Raw genomic sequence first — 15,652 nt, 5'->3', positions numbered from 1 at the left:
ACCGATGCAAATAAAATGAACAGAACAAACCAGGCACCATTGCAGAACCTTGGTATTGGAGTAAAGGGGTGGAGGCTCAAACACAAAAAGTCTTTTGACTGGTAAGCAAGCTCAATTTAATCAGGAACAGGGTAAGCGTCTGAGTAGCTTTCCTGGGTCAACCCAAGTTACGACGTGTAAAAATAATACTAATACCGGAGTCTTATATAGCGCACGTATCTACCGGTACCAACAATTAGGCACTCAAAGCGCTGGTAATTATGTCTATTTTTAAAGACGGGTAAATGAAGTTTATGAGAAATATGAGACCCATTTTGTAGCAACTTGTACAGGTTGACAAGGTGCTGCGGCGCATTAAGCAGCCACTGCCAGAAACACCCGGGGCAAACCCCTTCTCTTAGCTAGTGTTGCTGGGTTCTTTAATGTGCATTACACAATAAATGGGACCAGGAGGACATATGATTCTATTCCTACATGTACATGTATGTATATCGACATCATGTCCTTGCTCGCTATGTGAATAACCCACTGGCTTCTATACTGTGTGAAGATCACAAGAGGAGAATTCTACTAGTTTGGCTAAGTGTTTTCCTAATACTTGTGTAGACCCAGGGAAACTACTTTGTGTGTATTTTTTTCATAACGGGTGGGGGATTGGTGCATGTTCGGGAGGCTAAAAATCTTGTCCATGCAATTTGAACAGGCCGCTTGAGTTTCAGAACGGAAGAGTGATCAAACCTTAACAGGGAAGCTATCACATACACAATGCAATATTAAAAAAAAAACTTGTGAAATCAAGACCATCGTCTCAGCCAAGCACAGGGTTTTTGTTTTCAACAATGTTATCAGATATTCTTGGACATGTATCTTGCTGGAAAGTTTGTGTGAGACTTCAATTCGATTTTGTTTGTGTAGGATCTACAGAGGGTGGAACAATAGTCAGACATTTTTGTTTTCAGCCAACCAAATGTGGATGTACCGAGCCAAAGTTTTGTAGAGTGATAAAGCAGAAATTTGACACTCTGTCTGCTACTGCTGGTTATTAAAGTTGCATAAGGAAATAAATAAGTGCTTGGCCAGTTTTAAACTCTATGTTTAAGACCGGTTTGGAGTCTGGATGCTGGGCGAGGGTCATTATAAAGCACATATTTATTCCCATTCATAAATACCTTTTCGGTCCAACAGTCAAAACAAGTCAAAAATTATATACTTCCAACAATTTTGTTCGACAAGTATATTACTGCGCAATGTGGCGCAGAACGCAGCTGTGCCAGTGTAGTGTGAATTTAGGACTATGAAATACGGACTCATTGGTAGCATTGCGCATGCCTAAGCGAGGATTGTGAGCGTTCAAGCACCAAAAGGGTAAAAGGGACCAGATTTCGTAGGAGTCCAAATTTCATGTGACGTTGGAAAAGTGTTTAAAGACCAGCCAGCTGGTGTTTTATCAACCGTTTAAGACCGGCCACGTTTGGGCTCTCGACCAATAGGAATGGGTAAACTGTCTTAGGTCTTTATGAATATGTATTAAAGTTCATTATGTCTTTTCATTGTTTTTATAAATATAATCCATTCTCTGGATCTCTGTCCTATTTTGTTAATATTTTATGCAAATTTGCTTATCAATGTAAAACATTCATTCCTTACTTTAGCTTTTTCTTTGATTTTTGTTTTGAGGAAAATCATAAGGTAAAAATGAAATGCAACGAGAAAGCAAACAAAAGTCTTTCTTACAATGAAAATGAGACTTTCGTAATGGTATAAGCAAAAGGTGACGCTGACACTAAAAAAAAAGTGCATCTTTGCGCATCTAATACAATTAGTTTGATCATGGATAAGAAATAAGTAAAAAAAATCATCACCAAAAAACAACCAAATATACCATGCAAATAGTCCATGGTATTAGTCAACAGTGTATCAGAGAAAATCTCAGATAAGGTAGAGTTGTACCAAAAAAACAGAATTAACCCCCAAAAACGAAAACAACGTAACAATAGAAAAAGAAAAAAAAGGTACTCACTTTTTGCCATGTTCGTACTGGTTCTCAAGCTCAGAAAAGTTGTTAGTTTCATGACCCCTGTGTATCAGGCAGCAAACATGCAAAGCGTCATTATTAGTGATTACGCAAATAATAATCAGAAAAAGTTTTAAAAATAAAAAATTAAAAAACACAGGATTCAACAAGATGAGAAATCTTTAAACAAACCATACAGAGTTTATATAACCAAATTTATAATCAACTTTAATCAATTCCAGCAAATTAAAGTAAAAAAAAAAGAAAGGAGTTTGAATCAGCTTTGGGTACTGTATTTTTGTACAAAAAGCGCTTTACCAGTCTTCATTTCTAAAACATGGGAAGAATTTAGCACAAACAATGTGTGTTCAACTTCATTCATACATGCATGCAACTACGACATGTGCAAAATGTTTAAAAGGGTATAGGGGAAAAGAGGAAGTGCAGGGGTTGATGGGAAGGAGAGTGCAGTGTGGGGTACATGTGTGGGGTACAGGTATAGGGTGCAGCTCCAACTGAAAGGATGTTTAACTTAAGACTAATTTAAAAGAATATGGCCCGACCGTTTTCTAGTGTTTTTCGTTGCTTCTTCATCATTGTGGTGGAGACTATTGTTGGACATACATGTATATGTACATGAAAATGTAAAGGCTGACGCCATTGGGTTGGACACTCTATCGCACACAACTGTTATATTTCCACAACGCATACCCCATTAGTCCCTGTACCGCCCCAAAACCACCCTGTCTTTTACTCCCTGTCTTTTACTCGCCCAAAACCGCCCTACTTACAACGTATTACTCCCCTGTAGCGCCTAAAACCAACGCACCTATTACTCCCTGTGGCGCCCAAAACCACCCTTCCTATTACTCCCTGTAGTGTCCAAAACTGCCCTGCCTAGTACTCCCTGTAGCGCCCCAAAACAGCCCTGCCTATTACAGTACTCCCTGTGGTGCCCAAAACCACCCTGCCTAGCACTCCCTGTAGCGGCCCAAAACAGCCCTGCCTATTACTCCCTGTACCACCCAAAACCAACCTGCCTATTACTCCCTGTAGTGCCCTAAACCACCCTGCCTGCTACTCCCTGTAATGCCCCAAACCACCCTGCCTGTTACTCCCTGTAGCGCCCAAAACCGCTCTGCCTATTACTCCTTGTACTGCCCAAAACCTCCCTGCCTATTACTCACTGTAGCGGCCCAAAACCATCCTGCCTGCTACTCCCTGTAGTGCCCAAAACCACCCTGCCTAATTACTCCCTGTACCGCCGAAAACCGCCCTGCCTAATTACTCCTTGTACTGCCAAAAACTGTCCTGCCTATTACTCCCTGTAGCGCCCAAAACAACCCTATTACTCCCTGTAGCGCCCAAAACTGTCGTTTTTTTACTCCCTGCAGTGCCCAAACCACCCTGTGTTTTACTCCTCGTTATGCCAAAAACTGCCCTGGCTATTACTTCCTGCAGTGCCCAAAACTGTCCTGCCTATTACTCCCTGTAGCGCCCAAAACCACCCTGTCTATTACTCCCTCCCCAAAACTGCCATGTTTTTTACTCCCTGCAGTGCCCAAAACCGCCCTGTCTATTACTCCCTGTAGCGCCCAAAAATGCTCTGCCTATTACTCCCTGTAGCGCCCAAAACTGCCCAAGTTCCACGTTTCAAGAACAGAACTTTCAAAGAAATGAAATTAAACTCCACGGCAAGCAACTTGTACGTTAGTCAGCCTCCATGCTTCATACAGGCTCATCAGGAGCGAAATGTGGCCACAATGTAAATGAAGCAAAATGCAGTCTGTCTGTTGCAAACACACTTGGTGCATAAGTACAAAAAACCTTGATCAAACATAATTACAACCAAACTCCAAACAAAAACAACTGCACCTCTACAAATATTTGTTTAGATTAGTGGTTCATTAGTAGTTGTGGGTTAAAGACATGCACACAAATACTTGCAACATCTCTGGTGAGGGCAAGTTTAATAGCGAGGTTTTGCAAGCAAACTGATACAGTTTGCGTGTATGTACGTCATCTGCGTTTGTGGACTTGTGACGTCACACGCAACTCGCTATCCGCTAGGTGTGTGAATGGCATACGGATATATCGCACGCTACATGTCAGTGTGAAATGCAAGACGTAAATTGTCGATTCCACCCTCTTTTCTGATAAGTTACGTTGCTTAATCGTGTATGATTTGATTGTAAGCGGACGAATTGCTGAACAGATGAGCTATTTGTCTGCGTTTCAAAGCAGGATTAGCTGCAGATACTACAGGGTGGATAAAAAAACTGAAACATTATTGCTAATTGGAACAGAAGTAGGGCACATGTGAATCAAAGGGAGATGTCCTCTGTTAGGGTTGAATCTCCCCTTTAAAATTACACCCTGGTCATGTCATTACATTCACGGTTGACTGAGCAGTAACCAATTTTATGAAAGGGTCCATTAAGAGACTTTCGCCACTTTGCATGGTGAAATCTCTTTTTTTCCCCACCTGCCTTGATTGGCAACCATAGCCTTTCACTCTGTGACAACTGACACAACAAAAACCACATTTAAAAAGTGGCACAATTCTCTATTAAATAGACCCTTTCATAAAATTGGTCACTGCTCAGTCAATCGTGAATATAATGACATGACCAGGGTGTCATTTTAAAGAGGAGATTCAACCCTAACAGAGGATATCTCCCTTTGATTCACATGTGCCCTACTTCTATTCCAATTAGCAATAATATCTCGGTTTCGGTTTTTTATCCACCCTGTATAGTGAAATCCGGTGACCAGAATTAGAAGCTTTCACTGCGGTGGTGTCACGCTCACGCTACACGCGGTCTTAAAGACTAGGCGCATCTGCATTTTTGGTATTCCTATTGGTTGAAGGAGCCAAGAGTGCGTGTATTCTACCTGAGCACGACTCGTGCAAGCCTGGTTCCACCGCAGAAAATGGCTATCGCCAGATTTGTCTATAGGCTGCCATTTTGTACTACTGCTTTTATTGGTACCGGTCCCAATAACTATGCAACACATGACGGTTCCAATGCGAAACCTCTCTATTATTTATCTACAGCCCAAATTTAAATGGCATAAAAATGACATTGCAGGATACAGGTAGCAGCATGTGAAATTAGAAGGGAATGCATGCAACATATAGTCTAATGAGGAAGGAGTGGAGAATTGTGCCAAAGGGTTCAGGAGGACTTAAGCCGAGTTTCAACAGAGCAACCACAGCAGATCTTCAGTTCATTCTAACTAGGTTTTCCCAGACAGACAATTGTATCTGAACAACCGGTATGTCTTTCAAACAGTAAAAAAAAAAGGTCTCACTTTCTGTTTCCTAAAAAAAATGTTCAACTTCAAGAAAAAAGCTGGCATGAAGATGATTCCTATTTCAAATATGAATCTGATCAATTCACATTCGGAGAAGTTTGAAATAACTGCTAATATCCATAACTCCCAGTGAACAGAAAAATCACTTCAATAAACTGACAGAACCTTTGGATTTCAATTCTCGCTCCTTCCTCTAAAAAAAACCAACAAAAAACGGATGAGATTGTTTCACATTAGCAAGGGAAACAAATATGATGGAGTGCAGGCAGTATGCATACCGTTTCTCCAGTTCCTCCGCCACCGATCTCAGTAAACTCCTTGGGAGAGAGAAACAGACATGGCCAGATGACGGAAGAGATGGGTTACATGTAAAGTGTCTTAAGGCAGTGATACATGTACATGTGCATGTAGGGAGTGAATTCATGACCTGTCTTAAGACATGTTCTGACCATTTGCCATCTTGAAGAACTGTTATCAGACACGTCTTCTATTTTGTATGATGACATTTTTGGTGGGTCAGTGTAAAGAACATGTATGCACGACTGATTCCAGCTTGGATGAAATTTTGCCGTCACATTTGTTTTTACTTTAAAAGCACTTTAGATGCAATATGGTAGCTCGATATTGAGGCAATATTTTTTTTCATTCACTTTGCTAACTTACATGTACATGTAATACCAAGGCATTAAAAAGACATACAAATATCCTGAATACTGACTTCAAAGATCAAACCAAAAGAACAGCGTGACCAATGGGGCGCAAATAAATTTTGCATTGCCAAAATCATATTTTTCTTTTATATTATCATATAAAATCATATTTGTCTTGTTCAATTACACAAATTTGCAGTTTTCAAAGGCAAACATGTTAAATAAAATAGCCCTGAGGGGAAATTTGAAACATTTCTCTCAAGCGAATCGACAAAAAAAAAACTGAGAGAAAAAGGGCTCAGCTTGTTTATTAAAGTGGCCCTTCAGATGTACCGGCCATGTTTGCAGAAGAAAATTTCATTCCATATTCAAATAATGCACATTAGCATGCAGGCAATATTTGTGTTTCTGCTTTATACAAGGTGTCCGATGCTTTTAATGATCTTGGGTACAGAAAGGCACTGTGGGAACCTCCCAAAATGCTTTTGCTTAAAGGGAAGATACAACATTTGCAAACATCAAAAAATGAAATGATCAAATTTTCACGAAATACCTTACTGGATTGACAGGGAATGACAATCTAAAGCATCCTGTAAAATCGTGGCTCCTAATGTGCTGACATTTTAAAGAAAAATTGTATTTTTCCCAACGCTGGTCAGCTGACCAGCATTGGAGAAAACTGGCTTATTTTCAAAAACTGCTCCTACTTTTCATATTTAGTTATTCCGCATTTTCTTTGCAATTGATTACACACCTGCGAAGGGGTACAAGCCTGCCAGACTGATTCTCTGACCTTACAATTCCCCAAAAGTCTACAAATTGCTCCGTTTCATCTTAAGTGGGGTCAGGGAACCAGACTACAAGAACATAATTGGTTGTTTTTTTGGTTTTTCCAGCATCCACAAGCCCAAAACGTGAAACAAGTCAGTTTAACAATATTTGCTATAACATTCCAATCCTCCAAATCCATTTATTTCTGAAAATTGCAGCATGAGCAAATGTTGTACATTCCCTTTAATGTTCAGCAGTAACAGTAGAAGACCAGAAAATTTTGCAAATGAAACTACCGGTAAAAACAAAAACAACATGTACATACTCGCATATCAAAAGCATTCTATGAACATGTAGCATAGACATGTACCGACACATGTAGCAAAGTATCACATGCTGCAACATACGACAAAATGGCCCCTGTTTGGATTGGCATTCAGCATGTTATGGGTTGGGTTAAAGCATGCAGGATGTTAAAAAAAGTAACGTCTGTCGCGAGCCAATGGGGCCCATCAGGCTGGCGCTTATCTCCGGTTTCCTTGGCATAAAACGACTGAGAATATTTCTATCTCCCCCTGGATGGGATGCCAGTCCATCGCAGGTTACTCCCCAGCTAATGCCGGTACCCATTTTATACTCCTGGGTGGAGAGAGGCAAGTGTGGGTGAAGTGGCTTGCCCAAGGACACAACATACAGTCAGCAGCTGGATTCGAGCCCCTGACCCTCTGATCATGAGTCACGAACCCTAACCACTAGGCCACACTCCCCACGAAGCATGCAGGATGAATGCTTGCTATTGCATTGGCATACTCATTCCCAGGCCTTCATCAGATTTCAAACACTGTATAATTGAGAAGACTTTTTTTCATATTCTTTTTCCTACTCCTTAAAATTGTAAAAGCTGCTGGAAATTAACTTGCTTAATTGCAACATGCAGGGGTTCCATGCTCGTGCAACTGATCAAACAGACAAAGAACAGGCAAGACAACTGGACAGTTTCTTGTCGATCATGTAAAAAAAAATTGTACCATTGATAATTGTTGTTAAGAATATCTCTCCTTACACTGTTTCATCATTACTCCTGTTTTGGCAATTTTTTTTTTACAATTAGGGCAATTCTGCAGAAATTGAAACTAAATTAATTTTAAGGGAAAAAAAAAATAAGGTCCAGTGGTTATGTGCCGTGGTACGTGGGTTTGAACCCTGACGGGGAACATGGTGCTTGTGTTCTTGAGCAAGACACTATACTACAATCACCTCTCTCCACCCAGGAGTATAAATGGGTACCCGTGAAGGTAGAGACCAGAATGCGATGATCTCGAGCTGCTGCGGAAAACTGGTCCCATGGCCTGATAACAGGTGTAATTGTGAAGCGCTTTGAGACCTTTGGTATACAGCACTACCATATATACATGTAAGGAGCCTTTACAGCGGCTTGACTATATTGTACTTGTGCCCTTTGCAATTAAGCTTCTGCTACAAGTAAGGATGGTTAGCCCCCTCCCCCCCCCCCCAATACACTGATCAACAAGGAAATGCCAGTAGGTGGGGCTTTTACAGTGCAGCTAGGGAGCATGCGAGCAGGCAAAGCAAATAATAAAAAAAAATTAAAAAACGCTGTCCGTGGGTCATCGCCGACCAACTTACTTTTTGTTGTGGACGTCATTCTCGTTGTTACTGGTAGCCGGCGGATTGGTTGGTAACCGCCGTGGATCCCTTGGCTGAGGGACTGGTGGCCTTACTTTCTCCCTGTTGGGCCCGTTGCTGGCCGGCGCTGGTGCCCAGTCGTGAGACGGCTGGTAATCGGGGTCGCCCATGCTGTCCATGTCTTCGTCCTCTTGCTTGGCTTTGGGCGGCATGGCTGGGGACGGGATCTTCACCGCGTTCTTCACGCTCTCAGCTGGTTACAGTGAAAGAAATGACATCCAATTATAAGTGATTGCTGCCGATTCCATAAACCCTCAAGAGAATTTTTGACTTGACGCTTTCAAGTGGAAGCTTGCCAAGTGTAACAAGAACTAACGGGTGGACTGAAGCTGCCTTAACCCTAAAGGGGCCGGGTGGGGGGCGGGGGGTGGAATCCGCCCCCCTCCCTTTAACATTTTCGCGATAGCCTCTAAAAAAAAATTTTTCGCGACCCGAACTGTTATGACTTTTTAGCCTCGAGCTTTGCGCATCTTTTGATACCAAAAACATAAAAATCAGACCCCGGGTTGCCGCGTAGTAAAAAATTTTCTGGCGCTACGAGCCGTGAAAACTTAATTTTCCCATATACGTCGTGTACACAGAGCAGAATTGCCATTTGTACATATCAATAATCAATTGGCGGAATCCCCCCCCCCCCCCCCAGCTGAGAGATGGTAAAAATAACCCGGCCCCTTTAGGGTTAAAGAGTCCCAAGCTGCCAGCTGCAATGGGCTCCGCACACAAGTACCCCCCTCAACAGTAAGAAAGGGAGAGTTGGGGGAGACCACTGGGACATTCCAATGCATTGCCGATGACGCTCGATGCGCACATGAAGACGCTATGGTTTTGAGCACATTATGAATAAAATTACTCGTGCGTACTTCCTGCGTACTTCCTGCTACACGCCCACGCAGTGTGTCCCGTCCATGGGGCTCTCAAAAGTGGTAAAAGAGCGCCCTCTCCGTTCATGCACAGAGCCCATTATTCCGGTGCCCAGACCAAAAGATTTTGACTATTTCTGATGAATTTTGAGGTCAGGTAACCACTACAACATATAAAATAGCACGTGACCAAAACCGGAGGAATGCCTCCCGTTTCCGAAAATGTCCGAAGTTTGCCGAATGCATTTCGTCGACACACTCGGATAGAGCCCAGGTATTTCCGGGTAAAAATAGGTTTTATTTATCGGTGCGACCAACGTCAACACACCGTGTATGTTGTTTGCGATCTATCCACGCAGAGTCTATAACGTGTAGGCCCACCAGTAGGTCATGTTCTGAGTCTCCACTGTGAAGTATGGTACGATTTAGTTACTGAGAGACGACGATTTTCCCACGACTAGGGTAAGTTCAGGCGCAAAAAGAGGACACAATTGCCCAAGCCTGATATTCGGTTTCTTTCGGGTCCGTTCGGTTTCAGGTCAGTTCGGTTTCAGGTTGGTTTTTGCTTGAGTTGTTGTCTGGTATGACCAGGTCACATTTAGGGAATTCAGATTGGTTTCGGTTCGGTTATATCTATATTGTTTCGGCTTGGTTTGGGCTGGTCAACCCGACCGGATTGCACAACATTACTGCATGACCTTTACTCCAACAACTGGAACATACGGGGGGAAAATGATACCACTTACGATTTATAGCGGACTGTGGCCTGTCTCCGCCTTTGTCTGTTCTTTTTGACGGAACCCTTTTTCTGGCCCCAATCTACAAACAGGAAAATTACAATTATTCCATACAGTTTTTGTATACATTTACATTCTGCTACAGGATAGCCTTTTATGTGAATTGAAAGTGACCTAAGTGACATCTTGAAGAAATCTGTACACTCAACCAATGTTAGTATAAAATCCATACATCACAATTTCGTAAAATGCCAATGCAAGTTTCCTATTCAGTGGGCACATGGTACTTCACTGCACTCACACATTGGTAAAATAAGTCAGAAAACAGATTGTTTGACATTAAATACATGTTTGCTATGGTAAACAAAGTTGAAAAAAATGAAAAAGAAAAACATTGAAATTTGAAGATAAACAAGCCAGAAAAACGAACAGTAACACATCTATATTTCACCCCGTGATAGAACGTTTTGGCCGTTTACAGCTTATACAGCTTATATACAGCTAACATGTATTTAACGACTTAATTTTATTTTTTAACCATTTTATTCATTGTTTACTGTGTGAAACCAGGTAGGATGGGCTGGAATGAGGGAATTAAAATCGGCGGGATCAGATTTCGTTTGTAAATAATTTTTGTAAATAAGCAAGTTCAAACAACCTGAGACTGCAGTAACTACCTGGATATTGTCCAGTATATCATCTTCATCATCGTCCATTGGTACGTAGGTTGGAGTCTTGTTGATGTTGTTTGCTTTGTCCAGCAACTGTTTCATCAGCATCTGGCTCAGCCCAGGCGTATCAGTGATAAATGGGTGCTGAAAAGAGACAGAAATAAACGTGTCGAAGGGCGAGTCTGATACTCATTTGGGGAGAAAGGCTTTGTCCAAAAACAGGCCTCTATAAGCTATAACTACTATTGAGGCCATACCTCCACGTGACATTAGGCCAAAAAAAATAATAGGTCTGCTCCCGATTACATGGCATTTGAAAATAGGGTAGGTAGGAAGGGACATTTTTTTGGGGGGGGGGGTTTAAGTTTTTTGTGTACGATCATATGGAGGTGTCTGCTTGTAGTCAAGGGTAATAGGTAGAAATTGATGATTTTCAGGGATTTTTCCCTCATTTTTCCCAAAATTAAATTAGGTTAAGGCTGTCAGAATAGGGTAGGAAGGCTAACCAGAAGCAAAACTATTATAATTTTTGGCTTCATCACTTGAACGGTGCAAGATCCACCATTTCGAACATCTAGAGCGTGCTCGATCGACCATGCGGCACAGGCACATTGCATTATGCATAACGTGCATGTTCTGTGGTATCTGTCTCGGTCAATACCAAAAAATTTCGGCTCGATTTTCCAGTACCGTCAGGGCCATGTTTTGTTGATTGGTATTAAAAATGTGAAATTTTTTTCAGTAGCTGCAGTGATTTTACTGTGATTATTTTTTCAGACTGAAAAATTCCCAATGATTTTTGTTTACATTTTGTTGAGTTGGTTTCATGGCCATGCAGTTAAAATAGTACCCATGATTAATTTTGCAAACGAAGATGACATGATGCAAGACCTTAAGTTTGATTTATTAATTGTTGTTTTTATGAACTGGCATTCGTGTTGTTTGCACCTTGTCCTTGGCCTTGGTGCCCTCATCACTGGGCGTGAAGCCCTGGAAAATTTTGACTTCTCTACATGCTCTAAGGCCAAAGTGGCCTTGCCCACCAACTGAAGAATTTCAAACTTTTCCATAAGCTACATCTTCACTTCATCCATGTACATACATGTATGCACAATGACCATATCCGTGTGCCTTTTGTTTAACATGCGCTCCACCTACCCGTAGAAGTTTCTCGGCCAGCGGTCGCTTCTTGGGGTTCTTGGTGAGGGCGCTCTTCAAGAACCCATGGAAGTTGGCCGACCACTTGGTCTGCTCCTTCAGCTTGGGTGGCACAAAGTTCTTCTTTGACATGAGATACAGTGCCCTGGGATAGGGGAAAAAAAATGTGATGCTTCAACAGTTAAAGGTAGTACATGAACGTCGCTATATCGTACACCGCTATACCGAACATTTGGCTATACCGAACATCGTCCTTGGCTCCTGATTTTTTTGTACAAAACGTAGCGGACATTGTTGTTGAAAAATGTCAACAGAAGAGAGACAAGTGGCTGTTATTTCCCCATTTCAACCATTGCTATGACGTCACACTATTGTTAAAAGTGTGGATTTGGATCTACGAATCTCTTACACTGGTCACAAAGTGTGGATTCGGAACGACGAATCTTTAGTAAAGTGTGGATTCGGAATTACGAATCCACACTTTGAACACGTCGGACAATTCTTCCCCATAATGAGCATGAATAGGACCGTCTGCGTGAAAATTTGCTTTCCGAAAATTACCAATGCATCTTCACTGTCAGATTCTCCGCCGTCACTGCAAAATCTACTCTTAGTCAGAAAGAAATCGTCGTCTGAACTTTGAAGTAAAGAGCCTACACACACAAAATGACTTGGTTGTATCGGTGTACGTGTGGCATACACATGCTAAACACGCCAGGAAAAAATGTTGCAACCTGACGCCACTTCCGCGCTTGTGTACAAAGTCTATGGAGAGTCATTTCAAGTATTTCCTAACAAAATTGGAAACATTTCTCAGTCCCAGATTCATGTCTTATCATCATTTTTGCAACGAATGACCTTCATTGAGATGATTTATGAAGGAAATAGTGGCGTCAGGTTGCAACATTCTTTTCAATACTTCGGTTGACGCAATGGTTTAAGTCGAAGAATACACTCGCAAGTGTGGATTCTTAATTTACAAATTCACTTGGCTCTTCGCGCCTCGTGAATTCTTAAATTACGAATCCACACTTTCTCGTGTATTCTCCTTAACGGAATGGAAGGGGAAAGCCACCCATTGCTGTAGGTAGTAAGCTCAGAAACTGTGTAAATACATGATTCAATAGTCGGCAAGTGTTCAAAGACATCTTTCAGTAGCTACCAGGGTGTGCAGGGTGAAGTTCTGAAGGGCGCTATTTATTGAAAAGTGAGTACCGGAGCACCAGCAGCTTAAAATCGCTATTACCAACAATTTCTGTGGAACCCGCGGTGTTCGTTATACGGTAACGGCGTTCCACTGTATGCATGAATTATTGCAAACAATTCAACTCTTGTAAAGTAACTACATGTATTCCATAACTTAGTGTGGATGGACTTTTTTGTCTTATTCCAAAAGCGAATAACTTTTACATTTCTAGAAAAAAACAGCAAACTGAAAATGAAATCTATATTTCGAAGTGAAACTCAAAATTACTGGTCCTAATTAATTTTGCTGATTTTGACTTGTAGACGGCCAACACTGAGGGACCACTGGTTATACAGATCTTCCTCTACAGAAACCTTGTTCTGATGAAAGACTGTGAATAATAATAATAATAATAATTTGGGAGGCTAATCATCCTTACTCGCAGCTGGTGTGCATTATTGCGAAGGACGCGGCTACAACGTGGTCGGGCCGCTGGCACGTAAAGGCGCCTATGGCTGCCGGCCACATCGACCCATATATGACCACGGAGCACAGCCTGAGATCGAAAGTGTTTGATTTTTCCGGAGGGAGGAAAACCGGAGGGCCCGGAGAAAACCCTCGTGGCACAGGAGAGAACCAACGCACAACTCGAACATGTTCACCAACGTGAACATGAGACTACAGCAAGATTGTTGTATGCTCACCTCATGGGATGAAGATCAAACATGGGTGGCTGTAACTCAGCCAGCTCAATCGCTGTGACTCCTACCGCCCAAACGTCACACTGAAAAAGAACAGAAGGGACGTTTAAAAGATTCCGGTAATTCCAGCGTGAAAGGAAGTGTAGTGTCTGTGACAGAGCCAAATAACCACAATATGAAAATTAACCCTAAAAGAACTCAACCCATCCAACCCCAACGGCATGTTTTGTTGGAATCTGTCAGGATGGGTACAGTACCCCTTAACTGATCATGTCTTTTACATTGGGTTGGCACAACTCCAGAAACAAAGTCGGAAATACCGGTATGTGTGTGCAGTTTCCCATATGGTGTTGGAATTTGCCAGGATGGGTATGGTTCCTAGTAAATCATGCCAGGGAGTTAGGGTTAAAGGGCCCATGATGTATTTTTTTAATGCAATTCTTGAAAGTGCACCTTTGTGTCCCATTTAACCTCATTTTCAATTTTCAAGTTTGCTCTTTTCAAGGGTATTTTGCTGCCACTTTGGTTTTTATGGTAATGCAAATTTCCATATTCTTGAGCAAAAGTGTGATGTCATATCAGGCAGAAACCTGAATGCTGCAATTGGTTTGTGCACAAAAAAAGTTACCAGAATTTTAGATATTTCGCTGTCGTAAACTTTCTGTTCTTTAGTGATTTGCTGTTGTCAGTTCATGGTAGTACGCCAATTAGTAAACTTCACACATGTTTTCAATGAGCAAATTTTCGGGTTTACAATTTGAAAAGAAAACACCTCATATGAACAGTGTCTTCCTGAAATGACATCACGGCAACAGCGCCCTCAGCTGTCTGGAAAAGCATGGACAATTTTAAATGTTTAAAGAACTGCAACTTTTTAGTAAAATTCACTAAAAAGGGGATGTCAATTAGTTTTCATACACTCAAGAGGATTACTAGATAACTAAGGATTACTAAGAAATTTACTAGAGTGGGGTTTGAACCTGCAACCTCCTGGTTACCACTCACACTCTCTACCAACTGTCAATGTCATTGTTCAAGGAGCACTAGTCTGGTTCCCAGACCAAAAGATTCTGACTGTTCCTGATGAAGCTTAGGTCAGGTAGCCTCCGGTAATACATTGTATTACAATTTACGTCACGTGACTAGACTAAAACGGGAGGAATTCCTCCTTTTTCCGAAAATGTCCGAAGTTTGCCGAATTCATTTCGTCGACAATTGGATAGCGCCCAAGTATTTCAGGGTATAATATAGTTTTAGTTAACTGCTTATTGCTTATCAAAAACTTTTTAAAATGAGTTGATAATTAATATTCATTGCTTTTCATTTAGAAAACTTGAAATTCAACGACGATTTTGTGCATCAAGTATACTCGGATCGTATGGGTGAACTTTTTGCTTCGTCATGTACTATTTTGAATTTGACGACTGTTACCGAGCTTTCCAAAACTCGGTCTTCATTCGGCTCCGCCTGCTAACAGTGCTATTTGGGTGCCTAATTTTGAAGATTCCAGATCAACACTAGTCAATGTTATCTTAAGTACAGAAATATCAAACTGTATTTTCATAACTGTATGATATATGAAGCAAGTGATTTATTTTAAAATTTGATCGGAACATTAAAAGCTTTAAGTGATAAAGCGAATTCGGAAACGAAGCCGAGCTTTAAAAAAGGGCCGTCAATGTCGTCATGTTTATTTTTAGCCACGGAGGCTGCCTGACCTACAATTTAGACGTGTGGACGCTTGGGGAAATTGTCAGGTCGGGGAACCAGACTAAAGGAGCACTTAGTGTACAATGCATCTGTCCATACACAGCGAACAACATTTTGTCAGTGGTTCAGGTTTGCTGGAAAAGTAGCAATAACTATCATTGTTTTTCTA

The 15,652-nt window shown here is 41.5% G+C and overlaps 1 protein-coding gene across 4 annotated transcripts in view; it reads right to left on the bottom strand.

The window, feature by feature from the left end:
- Nucleotides 1-15,652, bottom strand: part of LOC119736557 (mitogen-activated protein kinase kinase kinase kinase 5-like) — a 56,229-nt gene that overhangs the window by 17,195 nt on the left and 23,382 nt on the right. For 2 of the 4 annotated variants that reach the window (XM_038210581.1, XM_038210574.1), the window contains exons 7-13: nt 13,777-13,856; nt 11,887-12,031; nt 10,735-10,872; nt 10,067-10,139; nt 8,401-8,653; nt 5,611-5,649; nt 2,021-2,077 (exon numbers count right to left, since the gene is read on the bottom strand). In XM_038210581.1, the coding sequence (XP_038066509.1) occupies nt 2,021-2,077; nt 5,611-5,649; nt 8,401-8,653; nt 10,067-10,139; nt 10,735-10,872; nt 11,887-12,031; nt 13,777-13,856 (785 nt within the window). The remainder of the gene's footprint in view (nt 1-2,020; nt 2,078-5,610; nt 5,650-8,400; nt 8,654-10,066; nt 10,140-10,734; nt 10,873-11,886; nt 12,032-13,776; nt 13,857-15,652) is intronic. The other 2 variants (XM_038210597.1, XM_038210589.1) reach the window with 2 other exon arrangements.

The sequence above is a fragment of the Patiria miniata genome, unplaced genomic scaffold, assembly GCF_015706575.1.
Source record: "Patiria miniata isolate m_02_andy unplaced genomic scaffold, ASM1570657v1 HiC_scaffold_10, whole genome shotgun sequence".
NCBI classification, from domain to species: domain Eukaryota; kingdom Metazoa; phylum Echinodermata; class Asteroidea; order Valvatida; family Asterinidae; genus Patiria; species Patiria miniata.
Note: the sequence above shows the minus strand (reverse complement) of the source record. Positions and strands in the feature narration are given on the sequence as shown.